Genomic DNA, 25,006 nt, shown 5'->3' with positions numbered 1-25,006 from the left:
CCCTGTCCTAATTAATGCATCATACCCCTTACTGTCTGCCAATTCCCTCAGGTAAAACAGCACTAAGTAAGCAAAACTAACTAACTAATTAAAGTCAGTTCCTACAGCCACTTTGGGTGACAAGCATCCCAGGGTGGGCAGATGCCAACTGAGCTGGCAGGAGCAGACATGGCCTTAAATAGGCCCTTTTGCCAACTGCATCCTGATGCAGCATGCAGAAGCACACAAATGCTGAAGCATCCTGCTCTCCCCCCATAGCTGGATGCCATGCCGCACACCTAGCATCTGCTGTGGGAGCTGTATAACATTGATGGATTGGAGGAGGAAAACCTTTAAGCTTCGCCAATAACTGCAGGTTGCTAATGTTACTGATAAACTTTCAAAAATCTCGGTTCAGTCATTGCTAACGGTAGGGTGTGAAAAGAGGTCAATTGGTTTACAATTTGCAGGTTGCACAGACTGTCTTTTCACTCAGCATAAAAAGCTTCACCTGCCAAAATTCTCTTCTATGTAACAACTAGATTAAATAAGTAAATAATAAACTAAAGGCAGGGGAACCCTGTCCTCCTTGGCATCTGACCACTTATGGGGAAAGGTGGGACACTCACTCAAAATAAGCCCTAACAAGTGAAGCCTGTAATAAAATGTGGCAGTGTAGAGTGCTCAGGCTCACTGTCCCAACCAGCCAGCCATGTCCTCATCCATGATATTCCATTCTATTTTCCATTCTGCCCCCACAACTTCAACAGTCAGCCAACATGCTGTGGCCACCAAGCACACACAGTCCTCTGCTGTTTTGAGGGTCCCCCTGCTTAGTTTTGTTCTAACTTTTTTTTTGCACTTCTGCAAATCTTGGGGTCCCCCAGCATCTGCTAATACCTCTCTCTCATGCATGAGTGGTGCCATTTTGGTGGCATATGCAATGACACTCGCAGCCTGAACATCAAAAATAGTGGTTTAAATGGCCGAAGCAGCAATAGACTATGACACTGCAGCCCTGTCAGCTTTCCTCCTTTATAATGAAAATAAGCGGGATTTCAATGACGAGAAGAACAGGATCGCTTACTCTCACTACTTCTGAAAGGGACTGAGAGGATGACAAGCAACAGCCCCACCCGCAAGGGAGCAGGGGGAAAAAACAGAGGGAGTGACTCTTACATTCTCAGGAGTGGTGCTTGCTGATTTACTGGAGAAAAGCCATAGGTCAGTGGCGGTGCATCTGCCTTGCCTGCAGAAGGTCCCAAGTTCAGTCCCTGGAATCTCCAGGTAGGGCTGCAAAAGACTCCCACTCTGAAACTCTGGAGAGCTGCTGACAGTCAGTGTAGGCAATCCTGGGTTACCAATGGTCTGACTCCTATCAGGCAGCTTCCAGGAAGTGTAGACAGTACACTAAGCTAGATGGGCCAACCGTCTGACTCAGTCCAAGGCAGCTTCCTATGTTCCCATCTATGCTATTTCGTGACTGAATTCCCTGCAGGAACTAAACAACCTTGCTGGCAGCTCGTTTTTTGTTGCTGTTTTTTAAAGGAAGGCATGTATATATTTTTAACCTGAGCAATGGCTCAAAGGGCAAGAAACATCAACTCCTGCGCACGCTGAGCGGTGGCCAAGGGGATCTTTAACATGCACTCCTCACTGTGCACAGCAAATCAGGCTTTGTAAATCAGAGTGAGCAACGGATGTGCATAACAAGATACATGTGCATAACAAGTTGCCGTTCAGATACCATGTAAGTCTGAGGGTGTAGGAAGCTGCCTTATGCCAAGTCAGAGCCATGGCCCACCTAGCTCAATACTATCTCTATGCTGACTGGCAGCAGCTCGGCAGGGGGGCATTCCCGGCCCTACCTGAAGATGCTGGGAATTGAACCCGAGGCCTTCTGCATACAAAGCAGATCCTCTTACCACAGAGCGACAGCCCTTCCCCCCAAAGGCCTGCATCTGAGCATGTTCTGTAACAAACCAGCTCAGGTACATAATACAGGAAGGTTTCGCTGGGACTGGAAGATGCTGAAAAAATGCAAGTTGCCTTAAAATAAATAACTCTGCTGCAATACTGTTAGACTGAAAGCCTAACTCTAATATTTGCTCTGTCATTGCCTGTTACAACTGCACACCAGAGCCAGAATAGACTCAATATAACAAAACAACGAGGCCCCAAACTCTCTATCCCATCAACTGAATTTGGCCCTCACCATAGCCCCACTGATTAATCAACTCACAACGAAATCCTAATGAGGGGCTGGGGAGGCACAGAGTGGATGATTCATACCATATCTGAAGCCCTGACAGTTCCGGCTTGTGAGGATGGAAGACTTTTTTGGGGGGGGGTCTGTGCCAGTTCCAGCCTGGTAGAACTAAAGGGCCCTAAGATCAGGCCCCTTGCGAGACCCATAGGGCTTTGGATCAAACAGAAACAAAGTCTCCAGTACCCCATCCCACTCCAGAACACCCCACTTGGCTTGGCTACTGCTGGTGGGGAAACTGCTGACAGGAGTTTGCCACCCACAAGGACAAAGCTTGGAACTCCCGCCATGGCATATCTTCCCCCCCTGCAGTGTTGCTCCTTTCCATCAATGGAGGTCAGCAGAGGAATAACTATGCACTATCCTATCCCAGAATTCTCTGGGAAGAGGGGTAACTGTTAAACCACTCTGGCCACTGGAGCTCTGCCAGGGGAATAGGAGTCTCCTAACAACTCTTAGCACTCTTCACAAACTACACTCCCCAGGATTATTTGGGGGAAGCCATGACTGTTTAAAGTGGAATACAGTAAGGGCCCGCTTACCAGCGCTTCGCTTTACAGTGCTTCATTAATGCAGCGGTCTCAATTAGCCGCAATTAGACTAAAGCCCCTCTCATACGGCGCTTGTTCCACTTTTACAGCGGTTTTCGGGTGTTGCGCCCCATTCTATTCAATGAGTTCCGCTTTTCAGTGGTTTTCGCTTTTCAGCAGGGCTCCGGAACGTAACCCGCCATATGAGTGAGGCCCTACTGTAAATGTCTGGCATGGGTGTGGCCCCGATTAGCCAAGCCAAATAGCTGTTAGTTTCCTATCCCCCTGACAGAGCTCCAGTGGCCAGAGTGGTTTTACCAGTCAGCCCTTCTTCTGGGGATTGTAGCTCTGTGTGGGGAATAGGGCCTCTCCTAGCAACTCTCAGCACCTTTCACAAACTACACTTCCCAGGATTCTTTGGGGGAAGCCATAACTGTTTAAAATGGAATAAATGTCTGGCATGGCTGTGGCCCCCTGATTAGTCAAGCCAAATAGCTGTTAGTCGGGCTTTTAGAACACTGAGAATTGGTTCTTACTAGTGATGGGCTCCATTTCTGCAATATTCAGATTTGCCACCAGATTAATTATTATTTCTGATATTCTCCATCTTTGCAGAGAGAATATTGAAGTAGCAACTCTCCACACCTGGTTGTTGATTTGTTGTTGTTGTTTTTCCTGATTCTTTTTTTAACTGCTTTGAAATCGATAGTGTGAGTGATACTTTTATTGATCTACTTTTTATATGAGCTCTTGTGTATTTCCTTTCACTTGTGTCAATGAAGTGTTGATTGTAACTGACAGACAGAAAGCAGCAGGGAGGAATGAGGTGTTGATTGTAAGCAGCAGGGAGGAATGAAGTGTTGATTGTAAGCAGGGGTGATTATCTGCCTTAATCTGCTCTGCCATGCACTTGAAAAGGAATGTAAATAGGCAATCATTATAGAGTTCAGAATTAAATTCAGTGGAGAGTCATAAATGAATAGAGATTATAATACTGATAATTCTCTGCAAAACAAAACAAAATCAGAGGAGATCAGAAAAATGAAAGGATATAGGAGGAAAAAGGAATCACATTGTTAATGACCACCAGGGGGCACACTTTTAAAAAATGTAAAAAAGGAGAGGATTCCATCTCTAGTTCTTACTGAGCACGCCTGCTCTATCATAGACTCCAATGTTAATTTTCTTAAATTAATTAAAAAACAGCCATGCTATTTTTTTTTTCACTTTTAAACTGCATAAGATGAAGGTCAGAGTATGGGACAAGGTCAGTGATAGGATTACAAGTACTCTGTGAACATGGCTGATTTTTAATTAATTTCAACAAATTATGAGACACTGACAGAAAAAAAGTCCAATGGGGTCTGGATTATTTTACTCTTGTTTTAAACTTTGAACTCTGGATTGTCTCTGAGTGTTTTGTGTATCACCATGAAAGAGGGTTGTTATGCAAGCGTTCCTGAGTTCAGGGGTATAAGTTTTGTAAGATTTTGTTTTGAAATTGGGCTATGGAGAAGCAGCAGAATGGCATGGGGGATATTTTCAATTTTACATGGCGGAATGTGAAAAATCCATGCTGGCTACAGTATACAGCCGCTCTTGAGACTGTATAATATCCGTAATGGTATTTGGATTTGGAGCTAACAATGTTCTAATCTTCACTAGTCAGTTTGTTACCTGATTTGTGCAGTAGCTATTCTAAACCCACTGATGTCTTATCACCACAGAAGCATGAGATTTTAAGTCCTGCACACACTGAAGGTTTTCTTCATGCAAAAAAAAAAAGTCTTTACATTAATGTATTTAAAGTGCTGGCAATTCTACAGTGTGTTGAACTGTATAATAACAAAATATTCTCAATGGAATTCTAAATAGTTTTTCATTGGGTGAAAAACAATTTTTCTTCATATAAAAAGAAAGAAAACCTTTTAACCAGAAAGTTTATTTGACTTTTGCCATCCCATTGTTACGCTGCAGCCAACTCAGAAGGGACAGGAAGGGGGGAGGCATGAATTTCAGGCGCCTCCGCAGTCAGAAGAAGCAGAGTTGGGGATTGTTGTGTCTGAACAGGAGCGTCTGGGAGGAGGGCAGCCTGCTCTTCAGCCATTTCCCACGAGTAATGTCCTTTCTGAGGAGCCGAGCGCACTGCCCCCAATTGAGGCAGAGAACTTGGGGGAGGAAGTTTCAGAGGCAGTGCCAACTCCTCCTTTCCCAAGCAGTTCCCATGAGGATTCCAATGAGGCACCGCCTCTTGACCTCGAGCCTGTTGCTCGGGAGCAGGTGTCTTCGGATGAGCAAGTGGAGGCGCCACCCCTGTCTCCTCGTTCCCATCGCCGCGAGAAACGGACAGGGCAAAGACAGGAGTTACGAAGGAGTCAGAGATTACATTCAAAAACATTTCCTATATAAGCCTGCTGCTCTCGGGGGGGGGGTCGCTGAGTCAACTTCCTTCACACGCTGCAGAGCATGTCTAGAGTATAAGGGACTTTAGTGAGTTAGCCTAGGATTTCCTATGAAGCGCAATGCTTTTGATGTATCCATTACTCTAATAAAACGAGATTTACTTGCACACACGCTCCAGCCTCATTCTTTCGGCTCTGGGCTGGACAGCCATTAAGTTTAAGAGAAAGGAATAGAGAGAAAATTGTAAACAAAATTCAGATCCAAAAAGAGTTTGCTTTTTTAAAAAATCACTATGCATTTATATGAATTTAAAACAAAAAATAATCTCTGTAGCCAAACCTCAGGAAGGAACAGTTTAAAGTTTGTGAGTCTAAAAATGTCTGACCTCTATTAAGTTGGTTCCTTAGTCAGACATTTATCTTGGACTAAGTGAAATGTATGCCCCGTGATCCTATGAAAGGGATAGAGTTGCCCTTCATACCCTACCAATTGGTCAGTGTAAAGTAAACCTTGTGTTATTTTGTAGGGAGAAGCAGTGAGTTATAAATCCCTGTTCTTCCTTAGAAAGGTGATACAGAAGCTTGTATACTGAAGTCACCCTAAGTCCGAAATGACTGGGAAACACAACTTCTTCCAAAGAGTGTTCTAATTCTAAAGTTTGTTGGACTTGATGGCCTTATAGGCCCCTTCCAACTCTACTATTCTATGATAAATAAGGCCAACAGCAGAGGAATTACCCCAAATTAACCAACGACAATAGTAATGAGGGAAAAGACAGAGGTTTCAAAAAATTTTCCTGCAGGAAAATCTTCCCACATTGGCAAACAGCTCCTATGGACAGCGATGCTGCCAGGGCTGGACCTCAGGGCTGAAGTCCAGGGTACCGCAGTCTGGGGAGTGGAGATGGAATGACAGTGACAGATGATGGGGGCAGCAGTTAACAGCACCAGCACCAGCATTCTTCTCTTTTTTTTTCTTTTCTTTTTCAAAATGCATAGTCAGGGGTCAGCAGGCTGGCCATATACATGGTCACAGATGCTCATTTTATTACTTTTACTTTAAAATATATATTATCCTTTCCGACAACGAAATGGTGCTTGGTCGCAAGCGTGTTTAGCATCAGAGCAGCAGAAGCAAACTCCATTTTATTCCTGTAGTCACAATGGTGCGATGATTCAAGCAAGTTTAAAACTGCATATGTTCAGAGGATTACTTTTGTACTCAGGTTTGGCAAACCGTTTGTTTTTTGCCATAACATCAAGATCATTGCAGTAGTTGTAAAGCGTGGAATGGCAGTTGGGGGAAGAAGAGAAATGTTAATTGTGGGCTTCACAAAAACTGAAGGAATACACTTGGCCATCTAAGGGGGGTGGGAGGCATATCACCATTAAGTCCAAGGTCTAACATTTCCTAGCTGCACTACTGCCTATGGGCTGAAGAGGATTCTCAAGGACCATGTTCTAGGATGGACACACAGGTCCATTGGGCCTTACTGTGACCTAGATTACACCCACTTCACAGGGTGAGGAAAAAATGATGGAAGTAGGCAAGCTAGCTTTCAGGGAAACATGACCTCCATTACTGAACCATATCGATAGACTCCTGAAAGGCTTATGAGGAACCTCAAGATGTTCTAAGATGTAGCCTGAAAACCAATATAGAATAAAGTGGTTAGTTTAGCTTAATTTATTATAGGGTAGGGGTGGGGAACTTTTTTTCAGCCTAAGGGCCACATTTCCTTGTGAGCAACCTTCTGAAGGCCACATACCACTGCTGGGAACAGAGCAACAGATGCGACTCTTGCTTTCATATAGCAGATTACATTCCAGCCATGCAAAACCCAGAGCGCGCGCGCGCGCTCTCTCTCTCGCTCTCTCACTCACTCACTCACACACTCACTCACTCACACTCACTCACACTCACTCACTCACACTCACTCACACACACTCACTCACACTCACTCACACACACTCACTCACGCACACTCACTCACGCACACTCACTCACGCACACTCACTCACGCACACTCACTCACGCACCTCTTTGCATCACCATACAAACAAGCAAGAGGCATTATCACAGTTCAAGGACACATTCTAACCATGCAAAAGCATTCAAGGAGGGCACAGAGCAGGGCTAGTGAAAGGCATAGCAGCAGGGCCAGGAGGTTCCAGAGATTGGCAATGGGCCCCCTACTGTTGCATGGGCCTTGGAACACCCCAATGCCAGTCCTGCAGGGGAGGCAAGGAAATGTTTTGAGCCTGGCGATGATTGGCAGACTCACTATGGGGGGCTTCTAGAGGGGGAGGAAATCAGGAGTGTAGTCGTCCAGGGTATCCCAGGAGAGTCCCTATGTCTCCAGCATCTTATGAGCCAATCAGCATGAAAGGGGAGTGTGTTAGCCACTGAGAAGAGTCTTCTAACTTGCTTCCTTGTAGTTTCCTGCTGATTGGAGCCAATCAGAGTGAACGGAATTCCTATTAGTTCCTACTTCAAAAACCCAAGTTGTGGAGAGTGAGAATTCTGTAATTGCAGAAGAAGAGCCTCTGTCATCTGAAGGAGCCCTATTAGCTTAAGTAGGAATTTCTCTTTCTGTATGTTACCCAAAACAATCCACCAGTATCTGAAACAGCACGTATAATCAGCATTTTGTGGGAGGGGTGAGTGAGGGAAATAACCCCAAGAAGTTGGTATTGATGTACAAATATGTCATCATCTAAATCTCATTCTGCAATGAATGAAGAGCTGCAGTATATTTGTCACAAGCAGATGAAGAGTAATATAATTTAAGAGCAATTTTAAGGATGCTGTTCTGTCTAAGAGCATCCTTAACCCATGATAACTTTGATCATCAGAGGCTTCAATACAGACCTTCCTACTGCATTTTCTTTAACATAACAGAGCGTCCTGAAGAAATATATTTCCTGTTCAATCAGCAAGACACATTTTAAAAGCAGAGCCACACAAGAGAAGTTTGCCATTTTAGGTAGGCTCTAGTAGTTAGAGCTTCAGGCAAGACTCAAACGGACCTGACTTGGGTCAATTCAAAGCTTAGTTCTGACTATCAAAAAAGCAAGTCCTGAAAGTCCAAACCCTTTAGCCCTGGTTTGCATGTTGCCACTCACCTGACTGCTGATGGCACATGTGGGTAAGCTGAAGTCCATGGACTACATGTGGGCCACTGTAGGTGTCCAAGCAGCACCCTCCTGCTACCAAAGTTCACCCCCTACTGAATTTTGGTGCAAGGCAGGGAAGCACAACCTACATCACACTTCTCCCAGCCCACTAAACAGCTCTTTGACAGGCTGAGAACAGCACAATTTCAATGGGGAGGAAGGCACACAGGGACAGCCACTGTGATCTCTCCCTGACGGGGTGGGAAGGGGATATGCAGGGAGGCACTCTGATATGTGCACGCACACATACACACCCAGACCACACCACTGGCATGTGACCCTCAAGTGACCACTCAGGGGACAAAAAGGCTTACCCTTGGGTGGACAACCAATGGCATGCAGAAACTGTCTCCAGGTGACCAGGCAGTGAAACATCCATAATATGGAGACAAACTAGTTATTTTTATTACCGTTATGATTCCAATGTTAGACTTTCAATATGGTGCAAAAGACTAACATAGGTGTGTGGGCACGAGCAGACCAGTACATTCTGTGGTCTTCACTGTGCAGCTGTTTCAACCGCTACATGCTCCTGTCCCATACTACCTTCTCCCGCTCTCTTGATCTCCATTGCTTGTCACTGCTATCAAGGACAACTTTCTAATTTTACTTATTTATTTATTCAAGGCATTTACACTTCACCCTTTAAGTCAAAAGGCTCTCAAAGTGGCTTACAAAACTCAGCCTCAGGCTCACCGTCTAAAATCTCATGTTGCAGCTGTGTTAATAGGGCAATATTCTTGCATGTTTACACATAAGAACATTGCGCTGCATGCACTGGATTGCAGCCTAACTATACTGCCTTCAACCCCAGGCTCCAAACTACTGCTCTTCAACCTTGGGTTCTCAGATATTGTTGGATTACAACCCTCATCATCCCCAGCCAGCTTAGCCAATGGTCAGGGCTAATGGAGGGTGCAGTCCAACATTATCTGCGGACCCAAGGTTGAAGAAGGCTGCTCCAGACTATTGGAAGGACATTAGTATGCCAAATAAAAACACAAGGAAAATGTGTGCCTAAACATCTTTTCCAATTACAACTCTCATGTGTTTCTCTCACCACTACAAGGGGCCCACAAATGCAGCCAGGTCGATGGTGCCAAGGTTAACTTTAGTTCCGACAATCACATGCCCCTGACTCAGAACATAAATGGGGCACCTTCCCTCCCACAGTTCTCCCCACAGAGGAAGGAGGGATCTCTCACCATGCTGGCATTCTCTGCCACTTTCTGCCTCTGATGCAAAGAAGGGATGGAGGAGACATTCAACTCAGTTCACATTTAAAGGTGACTTTATGAAATTTGCACTTTCCAAAACAATAGGAGAACCAAAATACAGCCATCCTTCAAAATTTGCACTTATCTGAACTTTGCAATGCAGTTCTCCAACCAGCTAATCTTTACATAATTACATACATTAGGAGAAAGGGTGCCTAAAATGCATATATTAGTGAAAATAACATACAAAAATTCATTGTATTATGGCAATTTTCTTGAATAAGTCTGTATCAGTCAAAACTGCATGAAGAAATTTGTTTATTAGAAGAAATTCATGCTAAAATGTTGAGGAACTGAGAAAACCAAAATTAACTGATGCTTCCCATCCCTACTGCAAAGTCAGATATGAATGCCCAATCCTCTCCCAAGTCCAACATATATCAGATAATTTTGAAAAGGGACAGGACAAATGGTGAGAGTGGGTGATTCATCTAGTATTAGTCAGACTCAAGAGTGGATCCATGTAAATTAATACTTTTAATTAACTTAACTCCATTGATTGCACTGGTTCAACTCTAAGTAGACTAACACTGGATTTCATCCAATATTTTTCATTCTGATGATCACATGCCTCTGACCAGAGGCCTGCCATCAACCAAGATGGTGGCAGAGGCATCAGCCCCTTAGGGAAGCCTAGGTCACCATCTTGGCTGATGACAGGCATGCGCCCGCAGCGCAGCCAGAATTTACTTCAAAAGAAAGGTACATGGGGCATACAGGCGGGTGTTGCAGGCCTGCACAGTAGTAGGGGGGATGCCTGGGAGCTCCCTCTCTGCGATCCTTGCCAGGGTCAGGAGCTGACACTGACGCAGATCTCACAAGGGAGTGCTACACACCCAGAATAAGGAGGGGCCCTTCAAGGGCCTCTCAGGCCCCAGAGGCCCTCAGCCGCGGCTCAACCTGGTCGCCCTCTGGCGCCTGCTCTGTCCGCAAGCTTCATGCAGGTGGCCTGCAGTACATCTCCAGATTTGTGGTTGAAGACAGCCCATCCATCACATCAAATATTCATACTGATTTTTACTTGTATTTGTATCACTTCTTTTATTTCTTATATTGTATTTTGTTATATTACAATTCTAATTCTATAGAGTTCAAAATGCAATACAATAAAATACAATATGTAAGAAATAAAAGAAGCAATTAAAATGCAATGAAAAATCATACAGCATCCAGCACAGTGCATTGCAGGTGCTACAACAGGCAGATCAATCATTAAGTGGCCTGTCAGGACCCTCAGGAATTTTCAAGTGGTCCATGGGGGGAAAAATTGTGAACTGCTGTCCTTGACTAAGCAGAAAATGAGAGACCACTCATCACCCCTCTGAGTTCTCTGCATTGTGAAGTGAATTTAGGGAATAAAAGGGCCTCTTATATTGTGCTGGGTCAGGGAGAGAAAGCATCTCTCTCCCCAAATAATTTGTGCACACCAGAAGGCAGCTGGTGCAAAATGCGGTGGCGAGACTGCTCACTCAGACAGGGTATCACCAACATGTCACCCCGCTGCTGAAAGAATCGTACTGGCTACCTGTTAGCTACGGGCTAAGTTCAAGGTTCTAGTTTTGGTGTACAAAGCCCTATACAGCTTGGTAACAGGATACCTGAAAGACTCTTATCCCTTATATACCCAGTTGATCACTATGCTCTGCAGGTGAGGGCCTCCTGCAGATACCATCTTATCAGGAGGTCCATTCCACACAACATTGGAAACGGACCTTTAGTGTAGTGGCACCAACCCTTTGGAATTCCTTCCTCTTAAATATTAGACACGCACCATCTCTGTTATCTTTTCAGCACTTATTGAAGACCTTCCTCTTTCAACAAGCCTTTTAAATTGAGACCTTATCCCAGTCTGCATCTGTGTTGGAATTGCTTTTTAATATATTTTTAAACCTTCATTTTTTAAAAAAAATATGTTTCAACCTTTCTTTTTTAAAAAAAGATGTTTTGAAAGCTTTTTAAAAAATGTTTTTAAAGATGTTTTGTTTTAATGTATTTTAAAGTCTGTTTTTATAATGTTTAAAGTGTTTTTAATGCTTTTGTTTGCTGCCCTGGGCTCCTGTGCTGGGAGGAAGGGTGAGATATAAATTAAATAATAAATATATAAAAAAATAAATAAGGTTCAGTAGAGACCACAAACAAAGCCTAGCTAAAATGCTTGGACCATGGATTGAGGTCATTGTAGAAACAGAGAATGGACTAACAGGAACTTATCTTTCCCACCACATACAAAGCAGCTCACATCTTAGATCCAAGGCTCATACTTGCCCAATATAGTAACAATTGCTAATTTGCATGTTTATTCACACTTATGGAATGACAAAATTAAATCACTATCTAGGAACCATACTGGGCTGTTGCTTTTTAGGAGTTGTCCAGATGGAACAGCTGCCTTGACAAGCAACCCCACAGAACAAATTTATTTATTCATTTATTTATTACATTTATATACTGCCCCATAGCCAAAGCTCTCTGGGTGGTTTAAAGAGCCAGATTGTAACCAGCATCACACCTATGATGATGATGATGATCATGATGATGATTAACCAGCTATATTCTGCAAGAGACTCCTGGTGGAAAGCAAAGATTAGAGAGAGGAATCCCACCTACGCCAATCTGTATGCCGTTTTAACAACCTCAAGCTTTTGGGCTGGAAAGAGCAAATAAAAATCTAAATAAATGCATGTCAAATGGTTTTTACATCATTTTAAACAGTTTGGTATAGCAACCGTTAAAACTCCAGGGAAGGAAATCCATTTCAGTGAGGTTTGCCAGGTTGCTGTCTTGCTTATAGTGATGTAGATGATTAACTCACCTTCCTCTTCAAGATTCTTCTGAAGAGACCTTTTCACTAGTTTTTTTCCCCCTCAGTAAAAGAGAGCAGCGGGGTGAGGGGAGAGAGGGAGAGACTACTAATAGCAACAAGAAGATGAGCAAAAATGGAATCAAACCTTCACATACCACACACATAGCAGCTGCTGTGAGGTTTAAATGAACTCTTGAGTTGTATGTTAATCTAACATTTTAAAGTCTCCAGTACCTCTGATAAAATGTCCTGCAGGTCAGGCGTGCCCATTCTTGAACACTAGAATTCTGGCACCTGAGCAGGACCTGGGGAATGGGGACAAAACCCAGATTAAATCTGGTGGTACAGGGTCTCTGAAGTGTTTACTGACCCAGCACTTTTGGGGAGATCTGGGGGTGTGTGCTCACAGCTTGCTGGTGGATCTGGAGAGCACAGAGTTCACCGCAAAGCACTGTCCATTCATCTAAGGCAGCCTTTCCCAACCAGTGTGCCTCCAGATGTTATTGGACCACAACTACCATCAGCCTCAACCAGCATTGCCAATGGCTGAGGCTGATGGGAGTTGTGGTCCAACAACATCTGGAGGCACACCGGTTGGGAAAGGCTGATCTAAGGTGAAGCGCTAAAATAAACTCCAGCCTTCCCTTTCCTTTTCTAGAAACTGGTCTGACAAGCAGTAGCATAATGGCAAATTCAGAAGAGCAGAGTCCCTTCATGGTAGTCACAGCCGCACCCCTCCCCCTTTTCTTTTGCTGCTGGGTTGAGAATGAGATCCTTGTTAATGCCTTTTCCCATTACAACAGAAATCCCTAGGAACCAATCCACATGAAAGGGGAGAGTATTAGCTACTCAGAAGAGTCTTCTCAGTGGCTGACTCACCTCCTTTCATTCTGATTGGCTCCAACCAGCATGTTTGAGGATTTTTTTCAGTAGTTAACACACTCCCCTTTCATGTGGATTGGCTCATAGGATATTGGAGACATAGGGCCCTTACTGAGGCCCGGTTCCCAAAGAAGTAAGGGGTCTAAGACCCCCTGAGACCCTGGATGACTACACCCCAGCTGACAAGCAACACACGTGTACAAATGGCCAAGCCTTTTTTTTCCTGATCAATTGGTAAGCATATTTCAGATTTTATTTGTTTTCAAATTGCAGTGGCTTGAATGTTCAAATGTAAATGGCACATTCAAAAAAAAAAATCCCAAGGGTTATTACCTGTGGCTCACAAAAAAATAAATACTATTTCTGTTAGATGAAATAGAGCTGAGTTGATGTATGCTGAGAGAGAATCCCACCTAAGTTACTTTCTCCCCCTCTGTAGTTTTGCTTGCTCCCCAGAAGAGGAGAAATATATAAATATTAATGTAAATAAACAAAGTCTACCATTCTTCACCTTACAATCACAGGGCAGTAGACAGAAATAAAACAACTACAAATATAACTAAAACTATACCAGTTTACAATTACAACAACATAGAAGAGCAACAGCATAAAACAGTAGTGCAATGGGGCAAACTCATCAGATTCACCAAAACCACCTTAACTCCCGCCAAAGGTTTGGCGGAAGACGTGTGTCTCTTTACCTATCATCTAAAGAATGAAGCGTCAAGACATATTTCATTGGAAAGGGAGTCCCATATATGCAGAGTGACCACTGAAAAGTGGTCCAAATAAGGTCATTTTTAAATAGGCTGGAGCAAAATAAAAATCTAAGAAACATTTTTTAAAAGATTTTGAGTTATTATTGACAAAGAATAAGACTAAATGGTTTTCTGAAATATATCAAAAGTTGATTAAGAAACACCATAAATAGAAACGAGTATTTGAAAAATGTAGAATGGAGATTTGCAGAAGAAAGCTTCAAAAGAGGTGTGGGAGTTTCTACTGAGGAAGGCATCAGACTTTGCAGCTGCAACAAATTATAAACAGAACTGGATTATATTGGCAATTGAATGGCGCAGGAGTCTTGGGAAGAACAAGGTGATCAGTAAGGTGAGAGATTGTAAAAGTGTTGTTTTGCCAAGAAAGAAAAGGATACTTTTTCTACATTTAGTTGAAAGTGGGGGTGCACTATACAATTTCTGCAAGAGTGGCTTGCCCACTGGGGTAGAGCCACAGCAACAGCCTCCTAGCATAACCATTGCTGCTGCTTACCAGAAAGAGGAAGGAGAATGGCAAGGTTGGGGCTATGCAGACATACCAGTAGGAGTATCCTGACCTCCTTGCCACTACCTTGCAGTCCTGACCTCCTTGCCACTACCTTGCTCCTTCCCCTTCCATTAAGCAGAAGCAATGCTTCTGCCAGGAAGCTATTGCTGTGACTTCACCCCACTAGGCAAGCCATTCCTGAGTTCCTGGTCTCCTGAAGAGACCACTGTGGTGGAACCTGGCCATTGAAAGTTGGCTGGTGTCCTGCAGGAACTTGCATCTGAATTAACAAAGTTGGTGAACCATAAAGATTTCCCTGAACATATTGTGTGGCAGGAGTCGTTACAGCTAGAGGCCACATATATGCTTCTTGGCTACTCCAAAAGCTATGCAACTGAGTCATTGGTTATCCTTTCCTACTGCATTCTGTTTCCCATGCTGTGAACCCAGCATTTGTTTTCCCCAAGTCTCCCTCCACCTTTTTTAGACGCCTCAGCTGAATCACGGGATGAATCCCCATTAGAACCTCCTCTCTGCCTACTCACCCAGCTTTTTCCTTGCCTGTCATTTTTACACTGTCGTCTTTTCAGTTTGCATCAATACCACCACCAGCAAAGACGTAATGTTCTCCAGCCCCATGCTTCTAACACATTCATGCCATTCAGTTTTAAAAACTAATGAGTTTATATGCTCCTGGGACCATTCTTGGAACTCTAGTCACCAGTTGTATTCTCTAATTCAGATAGTTGGGAAATTGTTTTGTGTTTTTCTTTTCAGTTTGCTGATGAAGTTATGTGATCTGAGGGGTCTCCTTCTCGGCCCTGTTCCTGTCTGGTAACAATTCTCAACATTGTTGTGCCATGCAGAGCAGTATACTTTGCCTACCTTGCCAGAATCTATCCAGGTACCATCTGCACATTGTAGTGCATCTGTACCTCTCCTATGAATTCCAGAAGGTTAACTGTGTGGGATTTTGCTAATTATTACCCCACTCAGTGAACCGCAAGGCTCCACCCCTTACTCACCAGGTTTCATTCTGGTTTGCTTTCGGCATGCCTCTGCTCTCTCATGTGGGGACACACTTCTTAAGTCACTACCTGGCAATCCTATATTGGGCTAAAAAAATAAAAGCTGGCCAGTATATTCACCCAGGTGGCATTCCCAAATGTCAGTATTTCAAAGAAGGGGGAGGAGAGGAGTTCCCAACAGGAGTTGTAAGTTGCTATGCTCAGCTATGCATTAGTTACTAAGACTGATTATGAGTCTCTGACATCTTCAATCTACTTTCTTATAAGCCTGTTTTAAAAAAAATGCAACAGTACATTGCTTGTCTGCTTTTTTTCAGCTCAACATATTGACAACCCTAGATGTCTATGGCACATTATGTTGGCTTATATATGTGCACCCTTAGTCATGTGTAGGAGTTCTGCTGTCAAAACAGACTCTCAATCCACCCACTCTCCCTTACCAGAAAAATGGGGGATAATGGTGGATAGTTGTATAAGGAAAAGACATGTGAGTTATGTAAGTATAAAACAAGGGTAGTGCCTCAGTGGAAAATATTAACTGTTAATTGAATTTTCCCTGAAGTTATTCAGAAGTTCAGTTTCTGTTGCAGATATAAAATAGTTTATGCTTTCTCACAGCGGACTGAGATGTTACTTCTCCTTAAGAGCACAGAGTGACTGAAGAGAATAGCAGACGAGATGAGGGTATGGCTCAGCTGGAAGTTGGAGCTGAGCAGCAGACATTGAGGAACTTAAGAAGTGGCTCGGAGAAGCTTGGGAAACTTGAGAGGAGCCAAGAACTAACATCACAAAGCTAGAGCTACAGCGCAGGGAAGAGTGTTAGCAGGTTCGCTGAGAACCTGAGGCAAAAGCAGTTGCTGCATCAGGGGGAAGACTTCAACGGAGAAGCCTGAGAGACTCTGAAGGGAAGAGGTTGTGGACCTGATGGAAGAAGACTGCAAGTATAGTCCTCAGTGCTTAATTGTGTTAAGAGGGGAAGAGGAGCATAAGGAAACTGGATAGGGAGATCTGGATAGGAAGAGGAACTGAAGCTCCCATAACTATGCTCTTAAAGTGGGAAGAATCCTATATACTATTTAAAGTGACAGAAATCAAATAGTGTTAAGTCAGGGTTTGCTAACCTTTTCTGGCCAGTGGGCCCATTTGAAATGTTGCAAGTGCTGTGGATGCTAGTCACAACATGGCTGCTGCAAGGGATGTTGCTTAACACAATATGACTGCCACACCCAAAAAGAGCAGAAAGACAGGAACACAAAAAGTTCTGGGCATGCGCCCCCCCATCAATGGAAAAAGGGTACCTACATTAGCCACCATTGTGTGATCTCACAGAGAGAAGTTCTTTATACCTCTTCTCTGCTCAGACTAGAGGGTAGGTGTTAGTTCTGGCATCCAACAAAATGTGGACACCATTAAGGGGGCATAATATAAGATAGGCCAACCCAGTGCAATAAGTAAGAGCAAACAGTCTCTCATGCACTGTGGATTTTTGACGGCATATTTTTTATTTGAGATCAGGAGGAAGCTCATATACAACTTTGCCCCTCCTTAGCAACTACTCTGTTTTGTTGCATTTTATGGATTTGTAAGCTGCTTCGAGACATTGTTTTTTATAAAAAGCAATGAATGAATGCATAATAATAATCCATAAACCACCTGAAATGTCTGTTAATAGGTGGGAGGAAATAAATACTTTAAATATATATACAACCATTTATTTTCTCTCTTGAGGAGATGATAGCCATTAGTTGTTGTTTAAGGATAGGTTTCATAGTAGAGTTTGATATTAAAGATAAATCCTACTTCTTCAGCTTTCTGAACTTGGGTATTTCAGTATTCTTAATTTTAAAATATAGGTAGATTCAAAAGAACACTTATAATGCAAGTAGGAATCTGTTAGCCTTGAAGATGTTTCTAAGAATGCCCATTGCGCCTGTTTCATTTCAACTGACAATAATAGACTATGCCATTCAGGATATTTAATTTGGAAAATTGCAGCTCTCTTGAATGACACAGCAACTCTGGAGGAGCAGGAAGGCTAATGAATGTTCTTCATCACCTGAACATCAGTCAAGTTTGCCAATTCTACATGCAAGTTCTGAAAAACTGGCATGTTTTCTCACAGAGAGGCACAGGACCTACCTTTCCAACTTATCTGTTTGGAGAGTTGGCAAAGGCCTCTGTGAAGCACTAATGAATAATGTTTGGTACCACAGGAGGTCTATAGAAACTAAAGCAGTAACAGCCATTACTGGGTTTTGACATTGTAGCTTGTTGACATATTATGAGAAGAGAGGCAAATATTGTAACCTAAACCCAAAACTGTTTTTTTAATTCTTTTATGTACTATGCTGCTTTCCCCATATTTCTTACAGGCCATCTCAGGCACTGCTATGCGATGGGAAGGTAGGATACAAGTTCTGTAGTACAGAAAAACAAGGAACGCTACAGAGGCCAGGTGCACCCAGTATTGCAATCAGATCCAAGTTCAAATTCCTGGTCAGTCAGGGGCTCACAGTGACACTTATCGTCAGTGTTGCATTTATTTAAAAGATTTCTATACCGCTTTTCACTCAGTGTTATCAAAGTGATGTACAAGATAGCTTTCTCTTATAATTCCTATTTTACAGAAAGGGAACAAAATATATATTGCAGAGTGGATGGAAGAATTAATTAATGAGGACTATTCCTGTCCTTGATATTGGAATACAAGTACAGTGAGTATTATGTGGTCCAGCATCATTTCCACAGCAGCCAGCCAAATGCATCTGGAAGCTCACAAACAAGTTGTTTGCCCTAGTTCCTGGTAATCAGTGGTATACTACCTCTAACATGATGTTATGGCTCATAATATACATATGGATGATGTTAGGAAGCCTTCAAAACCATAGGCTTTCATACAAGGTAAGAGGGTAAAAGTCACTCATCCTTCCCCCTAAAGACCCAGACTTCTTACTTGAATGCTAACCCTGCTAACAGATGCGTTATGTTTTTAAACCTTTTTAAACATTTTAAATCCACATCAATTCATCTCTCACAACATTCGTTTTTGCTTCCTTTGACAGATTGGTAAGAGGGTAGTGACTTATTCAAGACCACAAAAATACCGCCATACTCAGCAAAATCAGAAATATCTCCTGCTAAGGATGTGTACCAAAATGTAGCATTTGAAACATACGTGCATTTGTTTTTGTGAACACCAAGTACACAATCCTACAGCCGGAAACTGCACACACACATATCTCAGCACAGACAGGGAAGCTCCAAGTTTCCAGATAACTACCGAGCAAAAAGCAGATACTCCCAACCACCAAATTCCAGAATATGTTTTTCTTCCACTTTGCCCAGCTAGCCTTTAGCCTGTAATCTTGCAACAGCTAGCAAACATCAGCAGGAAAATAAATGGCTTTTTAGCACCAGGCAGCCTGGAAAATATAAAGCTTTATACCAAGCTAGGACATTGGTTTACCTAAACCAGGGTACTATCTACCCTGATTGGCAATGAATCGCCAGTGTCACAGAGAGAGAGAGAGATGTTCCCCAGCCCTTCCACCTTTTAACAAGAGATGCCACAGACTGAACATGGGAACTTCTGCATGGAAAGCAGGTGCTCCTGCAACTCCTCCCCTTTCATCCAGAATTTTAAATCAAAATGATAGCACTACCTTCACTTTGATTCCAATTAATATTGTTCTCCTTGAAAATGTGTTAATGTCTTCTGCAAAGCAACAGCACCCAACATGTGGATTAGCTAAAAATATACATCTGTCCTGTTTTTTAAAAATGCATGAATGTAGGCTTTGATTAGTTCTAACAATCACTGCAACTGCATGCAGGAAATTTAATAATAACTAAAATTGTCACCTTTCCGCCCTTTAATCATTGTCCTGATCTTACCATTCACTTATCACAAGGGTTTGCAAGAGTAACAATAAATAACCAGACCTGCCAAGTCAGTCTCTTCCCACCCCACCCCACTTTCTCCTTTGGAAAAAGGACTAAATAAAATTGCCTTCAAATGATAACGTTTTTTAAAAAATCACACTCTGGAGAGGGTATATGTGTGCTGAAGTATATTATTTATCAAAACCAGCTTTCCAGATTCTGAATCTTTTGCTAATATTACAAGTCCACATCCTTTTCAAATTACTGCAGAGTTGAGAGCCCTTGAACATGTAACACACTGGCCTTGAAAGCAACAGATGAACAGAGAAAGACCTCAACATTTCCCCAAATTATTTCCTTCCAGAAAGATGCTAAGTTCAGCAGGCATGTCAGCCAGACCTCAAAACCTTGAATTTCACTCTATCCAGGGCAAAAATAAATAGCTTGTTGTGGCTTCTCTGTGGATAACTGGTTATTAAGAAACACAAAGAATTGCTTGGAGGACACAGAACAGAATTGCTTGTGAAGTACTGTTGGAGGAAAAACTACAATACTGTTGGTTGGTTGAGTTCAATAGTAAAATGCCCTTCATTATGACAAAGTGTGTGTAAGCATATGGGCTGAGCACCCTCTCTGCAGGGTTCCAATGCTGAAGATGCAATTTGTCGTGAAGGATCTTTATTTTCTTCAGCAGAACTAAGTAGAGACAACCAAAAACCAAACTAATCCCTATCTGCCTATCCCCACCTTCTTTCTTTCTTTCTTTCTTTCTTTCTTTCTTTCTTTCTTTCTTTCTTTCTTTCTTTCTTTCTTTCTTTCTTTCTTTCTTTCACATAGACCCACTCTGGGTCCTACTTCTTGGTCACTTTAGAGTGTGGCAGAACCCAGATAATGGCTCTTTATATATGGAAATTAAGGGCACAATCCAAACTCCTGGGGCGGTATTCAACTAAGTTCTACTCAGAACCTCTGCCTATGGAGGCAGAGCATAGCCATCATGACTACTAGCCATTAACAGCCTTTTCCTCTATGAATTTGTCTAATCCTCTGTTAAATCCATCCAAGTTGGTGACCATCACTGCCTTCTCTGGGTGCGAATTCCATAGTTTAACTATGTGCTGTGTGAAGAAGTACTTTCTTTTGTCTATCCTGAATCTTCCAGCATTCAGCTTCATTAAATGTCCATGAGTTCGAGTGTTATGAGAGAGAGCGCTTATCTACATGGTGATTTAGTATGTGTCTGGTGCTACTCGTATCTCTTTTTAATTCACATGGTTCACATGACATTACTGGTAAACAGAAGCTATCACGCAGTTTTCCCCCTGTACATACTAACCCAATCCGCCAATAATACAAAAAGTTTAGAACAATATGGTTCTACTCTGCTCCACACTTCTTTCCAGATTGTTTGCTTTGATGGTTTTTAGTGCGTGGGTGAATAGTCACTTTCAGCTCTTCCCCTTTCTCCACCCACTAACTCTCCCATGAATTCCATTTTGTTTCCAGTAGTTCATCTAGCAGCTTCCGCTGCTCTGTCCTCCCCCCTTCACCATTTGCTGCAGCCCTCCCTTTTTTCCTGCCTTTCTCCCTAAGCAAACTTCACTCCTTGTAACAATTGATAGGAATTGCCACTGGATTTTATCATTCTTTCTCATATTCTCTATCTTTGCAGAGAGAATTTTGAAGTAACATCGCTCCATGCCTAGTTTCTGATTTTTTAAAAAAGTGGCCCAGAAATATCAATATTAACATCAATATTTTAAAGAAAATACCAATATTGATATTAATAATTTGAGAAAATATCAGTATTGGTATTTCCTCAAACTACTGATATTGATATTTTCTTTAAAATATCAATATTTGTTTTTCCAGCAGGGAAAAATTAACTCAGAAAAAGCAAGGGGCAGCAGAGAAAGGGGGGCAGATGACCACACTTCTTTTCAACTGCCAAACATCAGGAAGCTGTGAGGACTGGAGGGAGTGGAAATACTGCACAGGTCAAAAATATTTGCACATGCCCAGTAATTGAGCAACCGGAGGGAATAAAAATGTAAAATTAGAGGGTGGAGCCACAAGGAAACAGCAACACTAATCGTTCCCAGAGGAACGCCTACTTGTGTGAATGGAAAACAACAGTTTTGCAGCTACCATTGGGCATGAAGTGTGGACCTTGCAAATCTATTACGATGGTAAAAGCAGTGCATTTGCTACAAAGAAATATTCCCATGTGCATAAGCCCAGGGAGAAAAGCTTTTCTCTATCCACTTTCTCCATGCCATGAATAATTTTCTACACTTCTATTATGTCACCTCTGACTTGCCTTTTCACTAAACTAAAAAGTCCCAAATGCTGCAACCTTTCGTCATAGGGGACCAAAATATGCAGGTACCCTTCTAAGCTTATATGAAATGAGCCAGCCTGGCTGCTCCTGCCTGTCATTACCAGCCATCCTACTGTATGCCTCATGAAGTGCACCTGGCTCTGGTCAGTGGACTTTGGGATCCTATTAAATAAACAATATAGGTCCTAGAAACCTGTCGTCTGCCCATGTATGGCATTCCATGATACCAACATTTTTTCATGGTGCCTCTACTTGTGCCTCAATAATGAGAGCTGACAGTATAGTGGTTAAGAAGCAAAGTAAACATTACAAAGCACAAGCAGATATAAGAAAGTTGTCTTATTGTCGTCGTCGTCATCTTCATCAAAAAACAGATTCAGGAGGGTTTGGATGAAGGAACGGTGGAGGAAGAGGTGTTAAGTCTTTTTTCAGGGTTTTTTCCCTTTTTTGCTCAAAATCACATGCACACTGAATGCTTCCCCACCTGCTGGAGTATTATTATTTATTTATTAGATTTATATCCCACCCTTCCTCCTAGTAGGAGCCCAGGACAGCAAACAAAAGCACTAAAAACACTCTAAAACATCATATAGACAGACTTTAAAACATATTAAAACAAAACAGCTTTAAAACATTTTTTAAAAAAGCTTTAAAAACATATTAAAAAGTAATTTTAACACAGATGCAGACTGTAAAGTGCACTATAGAAGGAAAGCAGCTTGGGAAGACTATTTTACTCTGGAAAAAAACAGCAGCCATCAGTGAAAGAGTTAAGCACATTCTCTCATCTTTTCCCCAAGCTCCAAAACTATCCTCTGTGTGCACAGAGATTTTTTTTTAAGAAAGCCCATCAAGTCATCTGTTTAGCTGCAATGTGTAGCTTGCTCCTCAAACTTTGCGCTAAGAGCCAGGAAGTTCTCGATTCAAATTGCACCTTAATTATGATGCAACCAGGCAACCCTAGGCTGCAGTCCTGCATATCAAGAGGTGGGCAACCTTTAGCCCTTCAGACATTTCTGGACTACAACGCCTAGCAGCACCAGCAAGCATGGTCAATATTTAGGGCTGGTGGGGGTTGTAGTCTAGTCTTTTTGGAAAGTCAAAGGTTCTCCACTCCTGCTATAAATCCCTTCCTGGGAATAAATCCCATTGGACTCAACGGCTCTTACTTGTGAGTAGACACTGTTAGGTTTCTACCACCATCATCTCTCAACCGCAGAGGGGCTGCTGCCTGTCGTTTTGCTAGCTCCGCTCCTGACACCCAGAAATGTAGTAGGAGGATCCTTTTCTCCTTCTCCTCCACTTATCTCTTTGCCAAAAGAAACTTTGCTTCCTTAATGTTGTGTGTCATGTTGCTGTGAATGGCCCAGGAGCAAAGTGGTGGTGGGGAGTGGCAATCCCACAGCCCAGGTACCTCAACTGGAAAATGAAAATACTACTAATTGGCTAACTTACTTACTGCAAGCATTACTAAGGGGACTTCCAGACTCTCACTATTTTCAGGGAGGATTCAGTCACACACTGGCAAATTCAGGTTGCACAGTGAGAGCTCTTTGGGCAGCGTTGTGCAAACCTGCTTCCCCAGAAAGTTAGACTTTTTTTGCAATAAGAAAGGTCAAGGTGGAAATGCACAGGACAGTAAGGGATAACGTTCACTTTGATTCCCTGCAAACGAATCAGAAAGAACGCTCATTAAGTAGCCAACATCATCTTTCCAACAAATCAGGATGAATGCTCAGTCGCCCGGAAACCACCCTAAGTTCATATACATGAAGTTCTTTTACCCTCAAAAAGCTCCATCTGAAATAATAACAGGTTCTAAAGGGCCACACTACTTAAGCAGAATTCTCTCCCCTTGGTAAGGAAGCTTAACCAGGTACTTCTGGTGAAAATGACACAGCCCCTGGTTTGTTTGTTTTTTTCCTTTCCTGAACCTCCCTCACCCCACCCCCCCATACCAACTCATGCCCACTGGCCCAATAGGAAGGATGCAAGGTGATGAACGGGAAACGTGTGGTGTGCGTTTCCTGAATTAGTTTTGTTTTGCCTTAAACAAAAACTGCCACGCAAAACTTCAGCTCTGCTTTGGGGCGGGAGGGGGGAGCGTAAGACAAAACACCTCACCTCCTGGCACTGAGGCAACTGCAGGCTGGAAGCAGCAGCGACGGCATCCACACGCCAACCAGCTTGAGAGCAGATGAGAGCCCAGCCGCCCAGCCAGGAGAGGAAGCGCAGACCCCGGCCAGAGCACTGCCTTCTCGTCGCTGTCATCCGGAGCGTTTGCGGCATCCCCCAAGTCTCCTTTTTGGAAAGGGAGGAAATCCTCGCCACGCTGACGCCGAGCTGGCCAGGGGCTTCTTGCAACAGCGCCCTGGCTAATTCCTTCGAGGATCTCTTCTGCCCCAACTACAACACCATCTTTTTTCTCTCTCTCTCTCTTTCCACCGAGGACGCTGGCTTTGGGCTGGCTAGGTTGCTTGGAAGCGGTCTGTCTCTCCTGCTCTTTTCCAAGGCAAAGACCTCACCACGCTTCTCTGGACCCTTTCGCTATTACGCATTTCATTGCAAGAGAGGAGTTTATTATTAATTATTATTTATTTATTTATTTATTTATTTGATTGCTTACTAGATGCGCGTTACAAGGTCTGTCGCTTCCACTCAAAGCTGATGGGAGCGGAGCGGCAGCCGGGGCTGTGGCGCTTCCACCTGCTCGCTCTCCCTCCGGGTAGCAACTCGAGACTGACAAAGCCAGTGAGTGACACAGCGAAGAGGAGGGGCGGGGCCTGAAGGAGGAGAAAGGCCGGAGAGCGCAGGCGCGAGCGGAGGGAGGGAGGTTCTCGCCCGGTCTTCTCGCCATGACATCAGGTATCCACCGGCCGGGTAGCGGCGCAGCTTCCACGGGGCGGGAGAGGACGTGGAGCGGCGCAGGGTACCAGCTGGCCAGGTTTCCATCCTCCGGAGCTGTTTCCAAAACCACGACAATGCATAGCCATCATAGTGATACTTTGGATTTCCAGTAGTGCTTTAGAGTGTACGTCGCCTTAGCTTGCCTCTGATGGAATGGACTGCAGTCCAGCCCACAAAGGCTTAGACCAGCCTTTCCCAACCAGTGTGCCTCCAGATGTTGTTGGACCACAACTCCCATCAGCCTCAGCCGGCATTGCCAACGGTCA

General features: G+C 43.3%; 1 protein-coding gene across 2 annotated transcripts in view; it reads right to left on the bottom strand.

Moving 5' to 3' along the window:
* ELAPOR2 (endosome-lysosome associated apoptosis and autophagy regulator family member 2) overlaps positions 1-24,569 on the bottom strand; it is a 135,730-nt gene extending 111,161 nt beyond the window's left edge. For both annotated transcript variants that reach the window (XM_061582306.1, XM_061582307.1), the window contains exon 1: positions 23,958-24,569. In XM_061582306.1, the coding sequence (XP_061438290.1) occupies positions 23,958-24,122 (165 nt within the window). In that variant the 5' untranslated portion in view covers positions 24,123-24,569. The remainder of the gene's footprint in view (positions 1-23,957) is intronic.
* Between the last annotated feature and the right edge of the window lie 437 nt (positions 24,570-25,006).

This window comes from Rhineura floridana, chromosome 8, assembly GCF_030035675.1.
Source record: "Rhineura floridana isolate rRhiFlo1 chromosome 8, rRhiFlo1.hap2, whole genome shotgun sequence".
NCBI classification, from domain to species: domain Eukaryota; kingdom Metazoa; phylum Chordata; class Lepidosauria; order Squamata; family Rhineuridae; genus Rhineura; species Rhineura floridana.
The sequence above is the reverse complement of the archived record's forward strand: the minus strand, read 5'-3'. Positions and strand labels throughout refer to the sequence as shown.